Source organism: Salvia splendens, chromosome 13 (genome assembly GCF_004379255.2).
Source record: "Salvia splendens isolate huo1 chromosome 13, SspV2, whole genome shotgun sequence".
In the NCBI taxonomy this organism is placed as follows: Eukaryota; Viridiplantae; Streptophyta; class Magnoliopsida; order Lamiales; family Lamiaceae; genus Salvia; species Salvia splendens.
Genome location: NC_056044.1, coordinates 3,895,292 through 3,912,703, shown reverse-complemented (window position 1 = coordinate 3,912,703; position 17,412 = coordinate 3,895,292). Strand labels below are relative to the sequence as shown.

At 36.9% G+C, this 17,412-nt stretch overlaps 2 protein-coding genes across 4 annotated transcripts; one reads left to right on the top strand and one right to left on the bottom strand.

The window, feature by feature from the left end:
* Positions 1–201: 201 nt before the first annotated feature.
* On the bottom strand, positions 202–1,475 carry LOC121761333 (LIM domain-containing protein PLIM2c-like). 2 transcript variants are annotated; one of them, XM_042156986.1, is made up of 5 exons: positions 1,323–1,475; positions 1,151–1,250; positions 1,013–1,041; positions 840–929; positions 202–752 (listed from the first exon to the last, which is right to left on the bottom strand). In XM_042156986.1, exons 1-5 carry the CDS (start codon positions 1,461–1,463, stop codon positions 390–392), a joined length of 723 nt encoding a protein of 240 aa, XP_042012920.1. In that variant the 5' UTR covers positions 1,464–1,475; the 3' UTR covers positions 202–389. The 2 variants fall into 2 exon arrangements, with proteins under 2 accessions (XP_042012920.1, XP_042012922.1); XM_042156988.1 differs by having other exon boundaries at positions 1,013–1,038.
* A 1,091-nt stretch (positions 1,476–2,566) lies between these two features.
* Positions 2,567–8,386, top strand: LOC121762664 (DEAD-box ATP-dependent RNA helicase 8-like). 2 transcript variants are annotated; one of them, XM_042158619.1, is made up of 10 exons: positions 2,567–3,135; positions 3,927–3,987; positions 4,653–4,887; positions 5,408–5,646; positions 6,037–6,288; positions 6,392–6,572; positions 7,387–7,475; positions 7,570–7,643; positions 7,734–7,855; positions 8,044–8,386. In XM_042158619.1, exons 1-9 carry the CDS (start codon positions 2,867–2,869, stop codon positions 7,810–7,812), a joined length of 1,479 nt encoding a protein of 492 aa, XP_042014553.1. In that variant the 5' UTR covers positions 2,567–2,866; the 3' UTR covers positions 7,813–7,855; positions 8,044–8,386. The 2 variants fall into 2 exon arrangements, with proteins under 2 accessions (XP_042014553.1, XP_042014551.1); XM_042158617.1 differs by having other exon boundaries at positions 8,038–8,386.
* Positions 8,387–17,412: the final 9,026 nt, after the last annotated feature.

The window sequence follows — 17,412 nt, the reverse complement described above, 5'->3', positions numbered from 1 at the left end:
TATTATCAGTTGTGCAGTGTGCATCTCATGAGAGAGAGAATGTGTGTGTTATGATTAATCACATTAGTTTTTGCCATGAACTCTGGGTAGAACAAAAGCTAAGCCAAATTGCCTATTTGTCCAGTTTTATGTCTTCTCAACATAATGTTCATGACCTTCAAGAAGAAAGTGTCATGGATACCAAAAGTATGGAATAGAAATTTAAATTAGTTAAATTGAAGAATATACTATATTATTGAGGTGTACAACTTGTTATCTCTGGTACTGTATAACACACACAAAAAAGGAACAACATTTATACGTCATATATAGTGCCAGAAGCAAAAAAGAAAAAACAAAAAAAAAAACTCATAACATCAATTGGACTATGTATATGCATATCTCCTCATCTAGGATTCTTCCTCCTCTTTAGGCTTGTCAGCGTCATCGTCGGCGGCGTCTGCAGGTTTGTCCTCGTCTGCGTCAGGGGCAGGTGTCGGATCAGGGTCATCGGCAGGCTTGTCGTCCTCCTCTGCAGGCTCGCCTTCTTCGACCAGAGCGTTGACGTCGATGCCCTCCATACTGGCGGTCTTCTTGTGGGCGGTGGAATCAATGACATGCTGGTAATTTCCCTTCTCCAAGAAGAGCTGCTGGAAATGGTTCTTGCAGTAGAGCACCCCATCTAGGGCTGCATAGTTGGAGTGGGTCAAGAGGCACCCCCCATGGGCACATTTGAAGCATGACTTGTGGTATATTTGTTCCTCCATTGCCATCTGCATACATATATATATATATATATGTATATCTTTCAACACAACTCCTACATATATCTATGACTGTTGTTATTGAGTAGTAATTACCTTATCAAGAGGGTAGACAGTCTTGGTGCAGGCAGCACATTTGTCTTGGGTACCAGAGAACATGGCAGACATCTTGCTGGGTGCCCTTGTCTGTCATCAACAATAATATCAACATTTTTATTCACACATAACTTCCATTCATTTCACAATTGCATATGTATATAAAATCTTACAAGTGAGTTTTCCTTCTCTCCTTTTCCTGCTGCATGAATGAATGAATGAATGAATGAATGAATGAATGAATCATCAGCAAACTGTGGAGAATATGCACTAGTACATATACAAAAGATAAATAGATTGAAATTTCAGACCAGTTTGGAAATTCTTGCTGAAATTTCCAGACTCCTTAAAAAGCTGTTCGAAATGAGTCTTGCAGTAGAGCACGCCATCCATGGAGGAGTAGTTGCTCATCTAAGAGATAGATACAAATGCATTTAGAATCTTCCATACAGAGAGAGAGAGAGAGACAATAGAAATACATACAACAAGGGTGCCTTTGCAGTGGCTGCATTTGAAGCATGCTTTGTGGTAGTTGGCGCCATCAGCAGACAAGAGATCGATGAAATAAACAGTCTTGTCGCAGGCCTTGCATTTATCCTGAGTTCCGGTGAATGACGATGCCATCGCCTCCCTATTTGTTTTATAGTCTCTTTTTCAACTAAGGAAATTCCCTCTTTCCAAACCACATAACTCCTTTTATACTCATCTCATTCTTGTGGTGGAAAGGACATTCATTGGAGATCCCATAATGTGGGGGAATGGAGGGAGATGGTAGTTATGTTAGTTACTCTCTCTCTTTCTATATATTATTCCCCCCATTCCACTCTTTATATATTACACACTACAATATGAGTAAATTTTATCAAATGTAAATTAATGTGAAACAATTTACATTACATTACACCCTAATATCATGTTATTTGTTGTCGGTCTATCTAAAATCTAAATATTGACATTTGATCACACTTTTGAGCAGTTTTACAATGTCCGTTTAATTACATGGAATTCCGAGTGAGATTATATTCGACCACGACCCTCGTTTCATGCATAATTTTTGGCAAAAAAATACATCGTCTTATTGACGATTTTATAATGGATAACGATTGTTGTTGACTTATTGTTTCATTGCTTAAGAAGAATTTGTGCACAAATATGAAGTATTATGCGGAAATACTATGAATTATACGAAGGTTATTATGAGATCTGGAATGTTAAAAAGATGTGATAAAATATCAATTGTTGCATCCCCTCACATGTATTTTCACTCCTAAAAAATTACTCCATAAAGACTATTAATTCAAAAGGTGAGAATCTACATTCTAAAATATATATGTATGGTGTTAAAAATTTGATTGGTGACCAATTCAGAGTGTTGTTCAGTCCGATTTGGACATATAAATCTCTCACTTTTTTGGATTATCAAGAACGTAGAAAATAAATCGGCTCAATTGCAAATTGACTAGTACAGTCACATTAGTAATAACCAGCCAGCTCGATAATAGTAACGTGGTAAATCACGAATTGGTAGTTTTTAAAACATAAGTTGAAGTCGACTTTTTTTTATGGTATATGCGTAAAATAAAAATTTAAGAATTTTATTTTCTTATAATTTAAATAGATATAGATATAGATATAGATATAGATATAGATATAGATTATTGATTAGAATAAAGGGAAATGCTATATAAATGTGCATACATATTTACCAAATACTAAATGTAAAAAAATCCTGGGACGCCCGCCCTAGAACGGTCGCATTCGTAGACTCAATTTCTCTTTCAACCTTCGCTTTCCCCACGAAAATCTTTGCAGCATATTCCTCCCTCCCTCCCTCCCTCTCAATTGCGAGACACCACTGAATCTTCTACCTCGCCCAAATTTTGTTTCTCGCACAATTTATGCACATAACCCACTCGATCTGTATCTCCTGATTTCCAAGGCTGTGTATTTTGATACGAATTGAAGCGCAGGATCGCCCAATCCGCCATTGTTTCAAAGTTAATTTCAGTAATTAGTATCTATTTTTGATGAGTTCGCGAGCGAGATACCCACCGCCGGGAATGGGTGGCGGCAGAGGCGGATACGGCGGAATGAACCCGAATGCCGGACCAAACCCTAATTTTCAGCCTCGAAACCCTATGCACCAGTATGTGCAAAGAAGTCCAGCTCCTAGTAATCAGAATCAACAATTGTTTCAGAATCAGCAGCAATGGCTGCGAAGAAATCAGCTGCCTCCTTCCGATTCCGCTGTCGACGAGGTTGAAAAGACCGTACAGTCGGAAGCCGTCGATTCTAGGTTATTGTCAATACTTTGCACATATTGCTGTTGGTTTCATATTGGCTAATCTCCCTGTTTTTAACGTTTTATCTCTTTCCCCCTTTTTTTGTCCTTTATATGTATTCTTACTGGGCAGAGTACATTTTTAACCGAATAAGTCAATTTAAGAATGTATAAAATTGCGTGTCTTTTTTGTTACTTCATTTCTTAGTATTTTCCTGGTAATCATTACTGGCTCTGTGATGATCTGGAGTTTAATCATTGAAATTATTGGTAAAGGACTGATGAGCTAATTTTGTCATCGAACTTTTGGGAATCCAAGGTTATACAGTGTTGATATAGAGCTAATTTTTAACCTGACTTCAGCCTCAGAAATGTAGTTGCTATCATATTTGGAAAACCAATTACACTTTCTTGTAGAAACGAAAGATTTTTGATACTTGATTCATCTGTAAGTTGACTACGTGTTGCTTTTTCTTGGGGACTTCAAGCTGGTAGTCACTGTGTTTTGTAGAACTAAGAGCTGCTAGAGAGAGTAATTTAAAGTTAGAACTACGTGGTCTAGATTTTGAAAGTATGCAGCTTGTTGTTAGAATGGTCTCGTGCTAATTTAAGGACAGGAGAGATTGTCTTCTTTTTTTTCTTAACTCTGCAATGTGGTTTTGTGGCAGTACCGGTGTTGCTTCTTATTTTTATGCTTTCTGTTTTATTTGTTGCTGAACTTGGAGCACTCTTCTTCTGGCCCTTTATCTCCTCTGTACACATAACATTATTCTTGCATTTTGGTGCTTATTATTTATATTGACCAGTTCACAAGATTGGAAGGCAAACTTAAAGTTACCACCACGGGACAATCGTTACAGAACTGAGGTAACACTTACGGTTTTCACGATTTTTGGATTGTTGCAAATCCAAACTGAATTTTAGATGTTTTATTGAAGTGTATTGCTTAAAATTGATAGATATTTTCGTCCAGTTACAAATGTCTGCTTTGTTCTGCTGGTTAATGAAATCCTTGGGTTATCATAGTCAGGAAAAAAATCATTGATTCGCTTGTGGATGTTTCTGATATGTCATAACCAAAAAGGTCTGATTGAGCAAGTAGGAAATTCAGGATGCACATTGGCTAGTTAACTGATTATAAATTACTATGATATTTGCTTGATCTGTAAGTTGATAGTTAATGTTAATAACTGATTTGAAGATGTCAAGCTAAGTGAAAATTTGTTCAGATGGTGAATAAGACTATAAGTTGAGACTTAAGTGCATTGACAGCTTTTTCAACTGCTCTTTTTTTTAATGTTTTTTGAAGTCTGAATTTTATAGTGGACACTGTCACGATATGACTCATTCACTGTGAGGTCTTCTAGCATACTCATTTAACACTCCCGCTTATGACCTTATTGGTAATTAAATTCTTTAAAAGTTGATACTTTCTTTCTCGTTTTATTCAACTTTTCTGTTTGTGATCTTAGCCATGTCTGGAGAGTGGAGAGACTGTTGGCCTGACTTCTGTTTTATCATTTGTCTTTCAGGATGTTACAGCTACCAAAGGAAATGAATTTGAAGACTACTTTTTAAAGCGCGAACTGCTAATGGGAATATACGAAAAGGGTTTCGAGAGCCCTTCTCCGATCCAGGAAGAGAGTATTCCAATTGCTCTCACTGGAAGTGATATTTTGGCTAGGGCAAAAAATGGAACTGGAAAAACTGCAGCGTTTTGCATTCCTGCCTTGGAGAAGATTGATCAAGATAAAAATGTTATTCAAGGTTCATATTATTACTCATTTGCAGTTTTCTGCAATTGTAGAATTTCTGAACTTTCTTTGAAGAAATAGGAGCTGATTTTATCTTGGTACAAAATGATTTTTAAGAGGTCAAGAAAAATATTGGTATTTACCATTGTGTTAGGAGGGAATTGCATTTTGACAGTGTACCATGGTGCTCTCGCTCTCTCTGCCTATACACAAACATATAGGGGTTTATAAAGTAAAGTGTGGATATCATAGGGTCAATCTGACAGCTACTTGGTAAATTCTGTGCATAAAGCTGAAGAATGTGGATACAATCCTTATATCTTTTAAAAGAGCATGACTGTGATGTAGACAAATTCTAGCATTAATAAGTTCTAGGGCATCTGTAGTTTTTGTATTTTACTAGCTAATACTGATATACATTGATTTTTGTAACTACTTAATGCTAAGCCTGCTTAACGTAATATTGAATGGAATACTAATTTTGGTTATTTTGTTGAACTTATTAATGCTAATCTGGATTCCTTCATTTGCAGTTGTTATTCTTGTCCCAACAAGAGAATTGGCTCTTCAAACATCACAAGTTTGTAAAGAACTCGGGAAGCACTTACAAATTCAAGTCATGGCAACTACTGGTGGAACTAGCTTGAAAGATGACATAATGCGCCTTTATCAACCAGTGCATTTACTTGTTGGGACACCAGGAAGAATTCTTGATCTTGCTAACAAGAATGTCTGTGTTCTGAATGAGTGTAGCATGCTTATAATGGATGAGGTAAGTAAATATACCCTATCTTGTTTGTTATTGGAGAGTGTTGGATGTGGAAGATTATTGGCCATCTGACATTGCATGAAATCCATTATGAACTGTCTTGTCGTACCACCCATTTTTTAGCCTTTATGGAATTGAAGATTGGCTCTGTGACTGTTAGCCCATGCAAATGCCTTGTTGAGAACTTATGACATGCTAAAGATTGGGCCTGTGGCTGTTAGTTAGTCCAAGATTTTCATATTTGGCTTATTCTAAACATTCTGATTTTAGCACATCACAAATGCTCAATAAAACATTTTGCATGGGCCAACACCCAACAGCCACAGACCCAATCCTGGGGATGATGACATTCTGTTGCTAAAAAATGACCTTAATTCCATTGATTTCTTTCAGGCTGATAAGCTTCTGTCACCAGAGTTCCAACCTTCTATCGAGCAGTTAATTCGCTTTATGCCTGTAAACCGCCAGATTCTTATGTTCTCAGCTACATTTCCTGTTACAGTAAAAGATTTCAAAGATCGATATCTGAGAAAACCCTATATCATCAACCTTATGGATGAGCTTACCCTCAAGGGTATAACCCAGTTCTATGCTTTTGTTGAAGAAAGACAGAAAGTTCACTGCCTCAACACCCTTTTTTCAAAGGTTAATTAATTTGGAGTTACTATTTTGTCTGTTCTATCACTGTCTGGGAATTACTTTACCATCTTTGGTGATTTGGTTTTGATGTCTGTTTTCTTTGGCTCAGCTTCAAATAAACCAGTCTATTATTTTTTGCAATTCTGTGAATCGGGTGGAACTTCTTGCCAAGAAAATTACGGAACTTGGCTATTCTTGCTTTTACATTCATGCTAAGATGCTTCAGGATCACCGCAACAGAGTATTTCACGACTTCCGTAATGGTGCCTGCAGGAATCTTGTTTGCACAGGTATATACTATGCAACTTTAGGCATTATAATCTATAAAATTTTCCATATGTTCATAGCTGTTTATTCCTGTGTTTCTTAATTGCAACATGTAACAAAAAAATGGTTATACTTGCTTAAACTTTAAGGGGCCATCTGAAACCTTTGTGTTTTTCTTGCCCCTTCCTCTTTATGTGAGGTCTTAGATTGGGTGGAAATGTTTGTGAGTTATCAATGCCTGGTAGTGCTATATATATTTGTTCTGATTGTATGAAAATGGGAATAAGAGGATCAATAATTGAGAAAGCCACCGTAAACAATCTTGTTCCCTTAACTTGCATGGTGAGTGCCCTTACTTTTATCAGGTTCTGGCATGGTGGGACTTTCATTCTTTCCTCTCAGTCTCTATGTTGTGTCTATACACATACAGATATGATATTTTTTGCCCCCTCTCCCTTCCTATTCTTTTGCTGATTGTTTTGTTCAGAAACCATATTTTATCTTCCCTCTGAACCCTGATTACATTCTTTTTGAAATGTCACTCTTAACTTATTTTGTGTCCGTTTTCACAGTAAAGCATCGGTTGGGTACTATTACAGGAAGAATGATGCTCTTCTATATGACCTCACTTTAGGTTATACTTACGTATTTATTTTAGAACCTTGAATTTGGAATGCTGTCTAGATAATAGATATTGTAGATTGATAGAAATGACCTACTTTGGGGTGTGACATATAGTCTCATCTTTTTATGACAATCTCATACATCTTCTCTTTATGATCATTTATGCTCTAAACAATCTTATCCATTACTTTTTGTGCTCTTATTTCATTGCAGACTTGTTTACAAGAGGGATAGATATCCAGGCTGTCAATGTTGTAATCAATTTTGATTTTCCTAAGAATTCAGAAACATATTTACACAGGGTATTTGACGTTTTTTACTTCTATAACTTTTTTATAAGTTGTCATGTTAGTGTGTTATCTGATTTTCCTACTCTATTTTTCATTTTGTGTGAAGGTTGGGCGATCTGGAAGATTTGGACATCTTGGTTTAGCTGTGAATCTCATCACCTATGAGGACCGTTTCAATTTGTATGCACTTTGACCCTTATTTCCTGTGTAATTGTTTATTGTTCACTGTTATTAGAGATTAATATACTTTCCAAATTTTGTGTTTCTCAGGTATAGGATTGAACAAGAATTAGGAACAGAAATCAAGCAGATACCACCACAAATTGACCTGGCCGTATACTGTCAGTGATCTGTGGGGACTGCTATTCAACCCATAATTTGAAGTTTGTAAGGTTGGCAAGTTTTGGAACTGACATTTTCTGTAATAAATGTTTTCTTCCCATATCACATTTATCCCCCACTTTATTTCATTATTATGTTCTTTCGAAAAAACTTTTAAATATCAAGAGCAAGAATCTGATCGTTCATGTATCTTCCATGCTTCATACTATACTCCTCTCTAACACCTTTTCAGTTGCAGGAAAGTTGCTGCCTGTGGAAGAGGTGAGATGATCGAAGGTCGGGGTTAAGATGGAATCATGCTCTTGGTATTGAGAAGCTCTATGTCTGACCAGTAATGAAGATGATGCCCAGATTTCCAACATATTGGGCATCTGATGGTTCTTGAACTTCTAAAGATGGTATACCATATAATTTCAGGATTATGCCCCTATTGCTCTAGGTTATGAATCGTTTTATTCTCTCTATTAACGTTAGACTATGTCAATCCTGTGTTCCTGTATGTTCTGCGTGACCCCGGAAAGAGGGCTTTCTTATTCTACTTTGTACGTGTGATCTTCAATGAAGGAGAAAGAGTTTGGTTCTGTTTTTTCGCCTCTCGTTACATTTTGGTGAAAGATCCGATATCCCGACAGCTGAAGTAGCTTGTTATTTGGGCAATTGCAGCCTTGTCAGTTACTCTATTCTCCACCTCTCTCACTTTTAGTTTTTGGATCATTAACTTGCTCGACCGTAGCCTATAGTTAGTGTTTCGGTCGGATCTTGATGGACATATAATCATAAGTGACTCTTTAATTTGGTTTGTGGTGGTTATTTTGATGGAGCCCATGTTCGTTGTGGATGCACTAGTATCCAAATAAAAGGAGATGGGACATGATATAGAGATATATTTATTTTGTAAAAGATGATGTATGAGTAAAATGGAAAAACAAGATAAGTTTGAGGACTCCTTTCATTATAGTTGTCGGGGTGAGTAAATGCTCGCAGATTTGGACAAGAATTTGTCCACGACATGTGTTTCCCTTGCGACAGCTTCCTGCTTAATCAATTAGTATGAGGGATGTATACTTTTGAGAGCATCTACAGCGGCCTGTGGACGCGCGGCGGGCATCCCCCTCCGCTGTGGGACGGGCGTGGAGAGGGGTGCGGGGCAGGCAATGCCCATTTTGGGGGAGATCGACGATAGGGTCGCCTTTTCGGTGGGTGGCTGGCGAAGGAAAAGCGGAAGAATATGAAAAGGGGTGATGGAATAGATACAAATAATTTAAGTTAATTTTCGATATACATCTGGTCAAACAAAAAAAAACAAAAATAATTTAAGTTAATTTATCAATTATTTTGATAAATTGATTAATTTTACTTAAAGTATCACTTTTTAAATAGAATTTGTTACTTTATTTAATAAATTTCAACTTCAATAGTGAAGAATAAATGCAAAGGGTAAATGACACCTAAGAGCTAAGAGGAATCATGTAGCCACTCAAATTATTATCATCACGAGGAATTAAGAATAAAACAAATAAAACAGGACTTGACTTGACTATACATATAAATCAGTTGTGTCTTGTAATTAATTTCTGTCCCTATAGGTAAATAAGAGATTAAGGTAGGTGGAATGAAAGCCCCTATTGTACAGTAGGACATTAGAATCATATTTGTTGCGTATTAAATAGTGTATGATGTTATAAACAAAGCATCTACTCAGGTCACCCTTCATAATGAAACATTAATAAAGATACTCCTACAAATTATGAGCAGATCATAATCAACTAGAAAATTTCGTATGCGAATGTTAATTTTACGATGAGTTGAGTTTAGTTTAGTTTAGTTTAATTCGATTCAATAATTGGAAGCTGGCAATTTAAACTCCGAATTCAGAGTTAACACAACACCAAAATTAGTGAAGTCATACAGTATTTAATTCGAGTTGTAGAGTAGTAGTAGCAATTAATTTCACATCTTTTATTGGATAGCAATTCGCTCTACACCAAACTTTAATCTTCAAAGTCAAAGTTATGTGGATTTGCAAATATAATGTACAATTGAAGATGTATTAGTCTATAGGGGTTTGGGTTTTGGTTGAAGGATGAATATTGTGTTATGAGGGTTTTTGAATTACTTAACTCATACTTACTAACTATCTCAGATGAGGCTTGGTCATCAATACATAGCTAACAACTTTTAAAATAGAGAATACATGATATGTGACAATCGTATGAACAAGTCATCCAAGCCTGGCCATCTTCTCATCGTCACCTGCATATACTATTATTCCCTGGTTTCTGTCCAACTACCAAAAAACACTGACACGCTATATATGTCGTGCATTAACTAAAGATGACCTAATCCACTCATACCCACGGATCTTGTGCCCATGTAAACATACATTCTCAATTATTGACGTAATACACACCTAATTTCCTATTCTTACCTCAAAAAAGATCATTTTCCAATTTTTATAATGTACCAATACAATCATAAAATAACATGTACAATGAGCTTCACCTAAGGGCACCCGCAACGCGTCTCGTTGCGGGCTCTATCTCGTCTCGGAGAGACGAGACCACATCGAGACAGCGTTGCGGGCTCTGTCTCGTCCCCAGCCCGTCCCTTGTCTCGCCGCGGAGGGAAGTCTCGCGAGACAGCTCGCCACGCGCGTTGGCGACGTGGCGAGCTCCGGTTCGTCCGTGACGCCCACTCGCCGGCCGGCGAGTGAGCGTCGTTTTTATCCAAAAAAAAATGTTTTTTTTTAATTCAAGAAAAATTCAAAATTCTAAAAAAAATCCAAAAATATATACTAGCCGTTTATAGCCGTTTTTTGCAAATTTTTAATTTTTTTAAATTATTTTAAGCCTCCAATCACTTCTATAAATATTAAATCATTCCCACAAATTAACACTCTACATTCTTCATCTCAAAACATTATTGTTCTCCCAAATTTAATCCATTCATGGATCCATTTGAGCAAATGCGACGAATAAAAAAATCAAACACCCTGAATTTTCAAGTATCGTTAGAATCCACAGACTAAAAGTTCGTCGGAGCTCTCTCCCAAATTCGAAATAAAATCCTTCACCTCCCCAAGTCCATCGCTGCGAATTTTTGTTGCCTCAAGCTTTGATCCCACGGAATAAGACGTCGCAACTGATGATATCTTCTTCTGCTTCTTTGAGTTTTGAGATTTTGAATTTAGAAAGAGTGAGCGGGAGATTTTAAATTATGTAGGATTTTATTAATGTGGTTTTTTTTATTTTTTTAGAATTTTAAGTTGTAATTTTATTTTATTTAATGAAGTGTGTTTTTATTAATTGAATTTGTTGAAAATAAAAATAAAAAATGAAATTGAATGAATAGTTAAGGGATGAGATGGTTAAGAGATGGTTAAGAGATGGTTATGAGATGGTTAAGAGATGGTTAAGAGATGCATGTGATGTCTCTTAGTTAAGAGATAGTGTGAAAAGAACAGTGGGATCCATGAGCAGTGAAGAGATTAACTATTACTAATGTTATCATTTTTCAAAATCTCAACGTCTGAGATAAGACACGTTGTGGAAAATCTGGCAGCGAAAATGAATTGACTTTTCAAACTTCAAAGCGATGAAATAGAGTGTGAGTGTTTCAATTTTCAATTTAAGACAAATCACAAGAAAAAGGGATGTCCGTTTATTGCATTTTCAGCAGTGGATCCGTACTCTCTCTCATGCTCATGCTGCATCAATCTCTGTCTCCTCCATTATTGCATTTAGCCAGTTACTCTTCTCTCTCTCCCCACACTAACACACACATATTATTTGCATGTGCATGCATAGTTGTAGAGAGAGTACTCACATTCAATGCAACCTCCATTAAATGCTTTCCACCACCTTCAATGCATCCCATCTCATCTTCTTGTTTGGTAAATCTCTAAAACTCTCTCTCTTTTGGTGATCTTTTCTAGTATCTTGCATTTACTACTCACTTCACACGCCAGCACATTGAATGGAGACACTTGATTTACACTTTAATTTCTTGGCGCAATTCAAGCATTTATCTCCAAAAACATTTACACACCCTTCGTAGACGTCACCACGGTTCGGAAACCGGCGGTTCACGATTCGGAACCGCCGGTTCCGGTTCAAGATTTTCTTGAACCTGAACCGGCCCGTCGTAGCTTGGACGGTTCCGGTTCCTGAACCGTGAACCGGCAGTTCACGTCAAGGTCCGGAACCACCGGTTCCTGTCCGATTCCGGGCCGGTTCGGCGGTTCATATTTATTTTATTTTTATTTTAATTTTTATTTGTTAAAATTGTAATTCAAGTAAAAAATGTAAATATACTTGCATAAATAAAATTAGAATAATGCGATGTACAAATGCAATTTTATTGATACAAATTTCAACTATATTACCAATTACAACTTTAAAATTACAAATTACAACTTAAAATTTACAAATTACAACTTAAAAATTATAAATTACAAAAGACTTAAAGTCTTGATTACAATTTACAAATTACATATTCGAAATAAATGGGAGAAAAAAGAAATAAAGGAAAAGGACTTGAGCTCAACTTAAATTTAAAATATAAGTTGAGATGCCTACGTATCCTCAATGCTCAATTGCATTTTGGAATCAAAGTCCACGTAGTTCTCTTACCTTGCTTACCTATTTGGCTTGATCGGAGGAATTGGCCTACTCTTCGTCAGGGAAGTAGTCTTGGTCGGGTTGTACTACTTGATTGTCCCGATCCGGTTCTTGGTCTCTAATTTCGGCGGAGCACCAATCATCAAGTAACATGGTGGCTTCCGTGTTTTGCCCGATGAGTCTACTTATTCTGTCGTCAAAGACGTTGCCTCCAACACTAAAGGCGGACTCGACGGCTGACAAACACATATTTTGCATGTTTTGAAGGACTAGATTTGACTTGTTTGTGTCAATCATGCAAATTATGTTCTTAAATTGCATATGTTATACATTTGGTATTTTTGACGTGTTTGTTGATAAATGATAGAAAAAGATAGAAAAAGGTGGAAAAAAGGCCAAAATGCAGCAGCCTCTGTTCGAGCCCATTCTGGAAGTAATTTTGAAGTCCAATCAGTGTCTACTAGATACCAGTCTCTTAGTCTTCGAAAGACCTTCATGTGGATACCTTAAACATCTAAATCGGAGTTCTGTGGATAAAGTTATGGCCATTTTACAAACATCGCGCAGTGCAGTCAAAATCTGGCGGGAATTTAGGCGGAAATTCACGGAAGAAAAGAAATTATTATATTGTGAAGCCAAATCTCTCCTATTTCTTGTAGGGCGCGAAATTTATCAAAAATAAACCTTTTTCCAGCCTATAAATACCTCTGAACCTAATTCATAATCTTCATCTCAGAGCCTCCAATCCTTCTCCATCTCTACACCTCTTTCCATTCCATAATCCACACATAATTCATCCATCTTCCATTGGAGCGGAGCTTTGCAGATCCAGACAAGAGAAGACTGAAGATTGAAGATTCAACCTTGGGTTTTATCAATTTCTTTCATGTCTCGTACTTTAATTGTAGTTTTTACTTGTCTATGAGTAGAACATCTTTTGTAGAATTTTTGGTATAGATATTCGATTGATTTTCCTTGTTAGCTCTTGCAGTTATTTGATTTATCTGGTGCTTTCTATGTTCAATTGATTAGCTACCTCTTAAATACATGTTAGAGTTGATTAGAGTACTCGGGAGACGAAATAATTGACTTGGAAAAAGAGATAATTCACACCTTAATTCAATAGAACTCGGGAGAGTTGAAGTTTTGAGTGAGGTCTTTGATCTTATATGCTTTTAGGAGTTAGGGGTTTAAGGGTTAGAAGGGGACTTCAATCCTATTACCTAATCTACAGGTTTCTCACCTCGGGAGGGGGTTTAATCTATAATTGTGATCGACTTAATAGCTCTGGAGACCGTAATTCAAGGAAGTCGATTGTGTTTTTGGATCCTAAAATTCTACATTCTTAAGCCTGCTTTGTATTATTTCTTTTTATGTTTTCCATTTTTTTGTTTATTTCTTTCAATCTAGTTTAATTAATCAACCAAAAAATCACGTGTCTCTGGATAGTATATGATGCTTAGTATATGGTAGTCAATTGCAATCTTATTCCCTGTGTTCGATATCTGGTACTGACCTTTAGCTATACTAGATCTACTCTGTATGCTTGCAGGTATTTTTAGTGCTAATAAATAGTGCATCAACGGCGACAGTGGAAGCCGGAACCGAAAAGATCTCTTTGGCCATTGATGCAAGGATGGGAAAATCTTTCTCGTGTGATCCCCACCAATCTAGGACATCTATTTGTTGGGGAACGGGACCTCCTTCTTCGTCATTGAAAGAAAAGTGTGAGTCAAAATATAAATCTAACTCACTTGCCGAATTTGCCGTCCTTCCTCCGCTGCTGTAGCCATATAGGTCCGCCAATTGGGATTGGGCGTCGGGGTCATTAACTTGGAAGAAGCCAAAGTTATGTGTTTGACGGGGAGGTGTAGGTCTCACTTGGTGGGTACTATTGTACTAAGCTTCGTAATCGTGAAAGAGAGCCCGCAAGTCGAAGGGTTGAGAGGTGGGGAAGGTTTATCTGGAATGTTTGAGCTAGGTTTATGTTGTTGTTGTCGTCGTCCTCGTCATTCGATTGCAAAGCTCGGAGTGGTTCAAGATCAATAGAAGCTAAATTATTGTAATAAAATTCTAAAATTTTTAAAGTACCAACTAGTCTCCATTTTGGATCCAAAACTTTTGCAAGCAAAAAAACCGTTGGGATCTCATTGAAATACTTAAGCCATTTTTCAATCATATAATATAAAACATACATTAATTCAGGATTATCTACGGAATTTTTCATTGCAGTTTTAAAACCAAGTGATATATACATGCAATTTCTAAAACACGAACGAATGCGCAATAATACACACCTGATAACTCAACGGTGGCATTTCTAAAACCTTTGAATAATTTAAATAAACTCATGTTTTGATCCCAACAAGAAGAGGTTAGATATAAATCATCTACATGGAAAGTTCTATAAAAATCAACCAAATATTCTATATGATCTAATGTAGAATGCAACATATCATATGTAGAGTTCCATCTAGTAGACAAAGTAAAAGTTGTGTACCTTATTTTCTTCGAATGACAATACTTCTTCAACACCTTGCCAATATGAGGCTTCCAGTGGATCAAGGATACAGCTGTTGTAATAGGTTGAATATGTCTTTGCCATAAAGACAAAACATCTTGTACACATAAATTTAAAATATGACATATACATCTTTGGTGAAAATACTTACAACTTATCACCGGGGAGCAAGCCGCAATTAATTCGGGTATACTTGCAGTGTTAGCAGTTGCGTTATCAAAACCAACCAAAAATATTTTGTTGCATAAATCATAATCATTCAAAACTTGAATAATTAAATATGCAATTGCTTGTGCGGTGTGTGGTGTTGGAAATTGTCTAAAACCAATTAAACGATTATTTAAAGTCCAACTATTATCTATAAAATGACATGAAATTCCCATGTAAGAATTTCTATGGTAAGAATCCGTCCACACATCAGAGCAAATATTAACTTTGTGTCCCAAGGTAGATAAAAATTTTCCTACTTCTCTTTTTTTTTTATCAAAAAACTGCCGATTGTTAGATCTTTGAGCAGTTGAGGGGGGAATTCTTTTTGTAGCAACATTAAATGTGGTTTGCATAGTAACTCCATATTTTTTGTCATTAAAAAAATTAAACGGCAAATGCTTCATTGCCGCCCATCTTACCATAGCATCGGTAACATTTTTGGGATCATATTTAAATAGAGGCGTACCTGTTTGAGACAATGAGCCGGCAGGGAAGTTTATTTGGCTTTGGGACTTAGTATACCCATATTCCACGGGATGTTTTACCTTCAAATGGCGATGGAGAGTACCATATCCCCCACCGGTTCCAAATGGATAGACTTTCTGGCAATAGTTACAATATGCTTTGAACTCATTTGTCTCTATGGTAGTGGTCGGATCATTAGGATTTGAAATTACCACCGGGACCTTCTTGTAATGTTTGGTAAAAATATCGGATTTCAACTTTGGAGGCATCTTCTTCTTTTGTCGTCCTGAAGGAGGGGGAGCATCGGCCTCCTCATCATTTTCGCCAACTTGGCCGGCGCTAGAAGGGGAGAATTGATGCGATCCATCATCGCCTTCGTCCGAATCCGATGATAGATTCACATCGTATTCAAAATGCGAAACCGAATGTGAATGCCCCCCTTCTTGGTCGGCGAGGGCAAGTAACAAGACCGCATTTTGATCTTCTTCCTCCTACGAAAATTATACAATTAAGTAAAAATACTTACAAAAATAAAACACATAGACACATAGACACATAGATGTTAAAAAAATAAAAACATATTAGAACTTACTTGCGCTCGAAGAACGACTCGCCTTCCCACCTCCTCCGTAACTTGTGCTCTAGTAGGGGCACATCGACGATGAGTATCACTTTGATCTTAGGCAATTCCCTTGCCCTGATCACCACCACGACGAGATGAAGACATGATATTGATGGAAATTGAAAGTGGAGAATAGAGAGTAGTGTGATTGTGTGAATATGATAACATAAACAATGTGAGTAAATTATGAGCGCAGATAACGTAAACAACTTGATCAATTAGAGAGAATGAGGATAAAGAATAGAGAAATTGAGATCGAGAAGAGAAAGACTTGTTAACACAAGAATGATGTGAGTAGAAATGAAGAGGAATGAGGTATTTATAGGGGAAAAATGTGATTAAATTAAATTAAAAAAATTCAAAAATTCAAATTTTCAAAAAACTGGCGGAACCGCCGGTTTACCGCCGGAACCAGTGGTTTTTTGGACGGAACCACCGGTTTCGTCAACGGTTTCTGACGAAAACCGGCGGTTCCTGTGAAATAAACTCAAAGATAAAAAAAGTCAACAATGTCATGTCAAGATTTGGATCAATTAAGGATGACATCTGTCTATTTGCTGGAAGCATAAGGAAAGAAGACAATTCTATTTTGAATTTTGTGTTGTAAAAGTCATAGCTAGTTTCTTGAAATGAGGAACCAAAATCTCATTTTGGTTTTTGCTACTGAAGTCGGTTAAGGTGAGCTAACCGACTTATAAGCCTATAAATATGTATTTCATTTGGATATGTAGTAGGCATGAGAAACAGAAAAAGCTATCAATTTAGAAATTAAGTTCTCCACCTCTTTGAGTGAATTCTCTCTCCAGTTTTTTTGAAATTCATATTTGCAATCAAACTTTTATTTGATCCAACAAATTGGCATCAGAGCCGATGGCGAGCACCAGCGTGGCGTCAGTAGGGCACATGCCGCTGCCCTGTCTTACCAAGACGAACTACGACAATTGGAGCATCCAAATGCGAGCGTTGCTTGGTGCGCAAGATGTGTGGTAGTTAGTCGTGACAGGTTACGAAGAACCGAGTCAAGTTGAAATCGAAGCCATGTCTGTGAATCAGACAAAGGCATTGAGGGATAAGCGTATGAAAGACAAGACCGCTCTATATCTCATGTTTCAAGCCGTAGATGAGTCAGGCTTTGAAAAAATTGCCGGTGCCACGATATCAAAAGAGGCA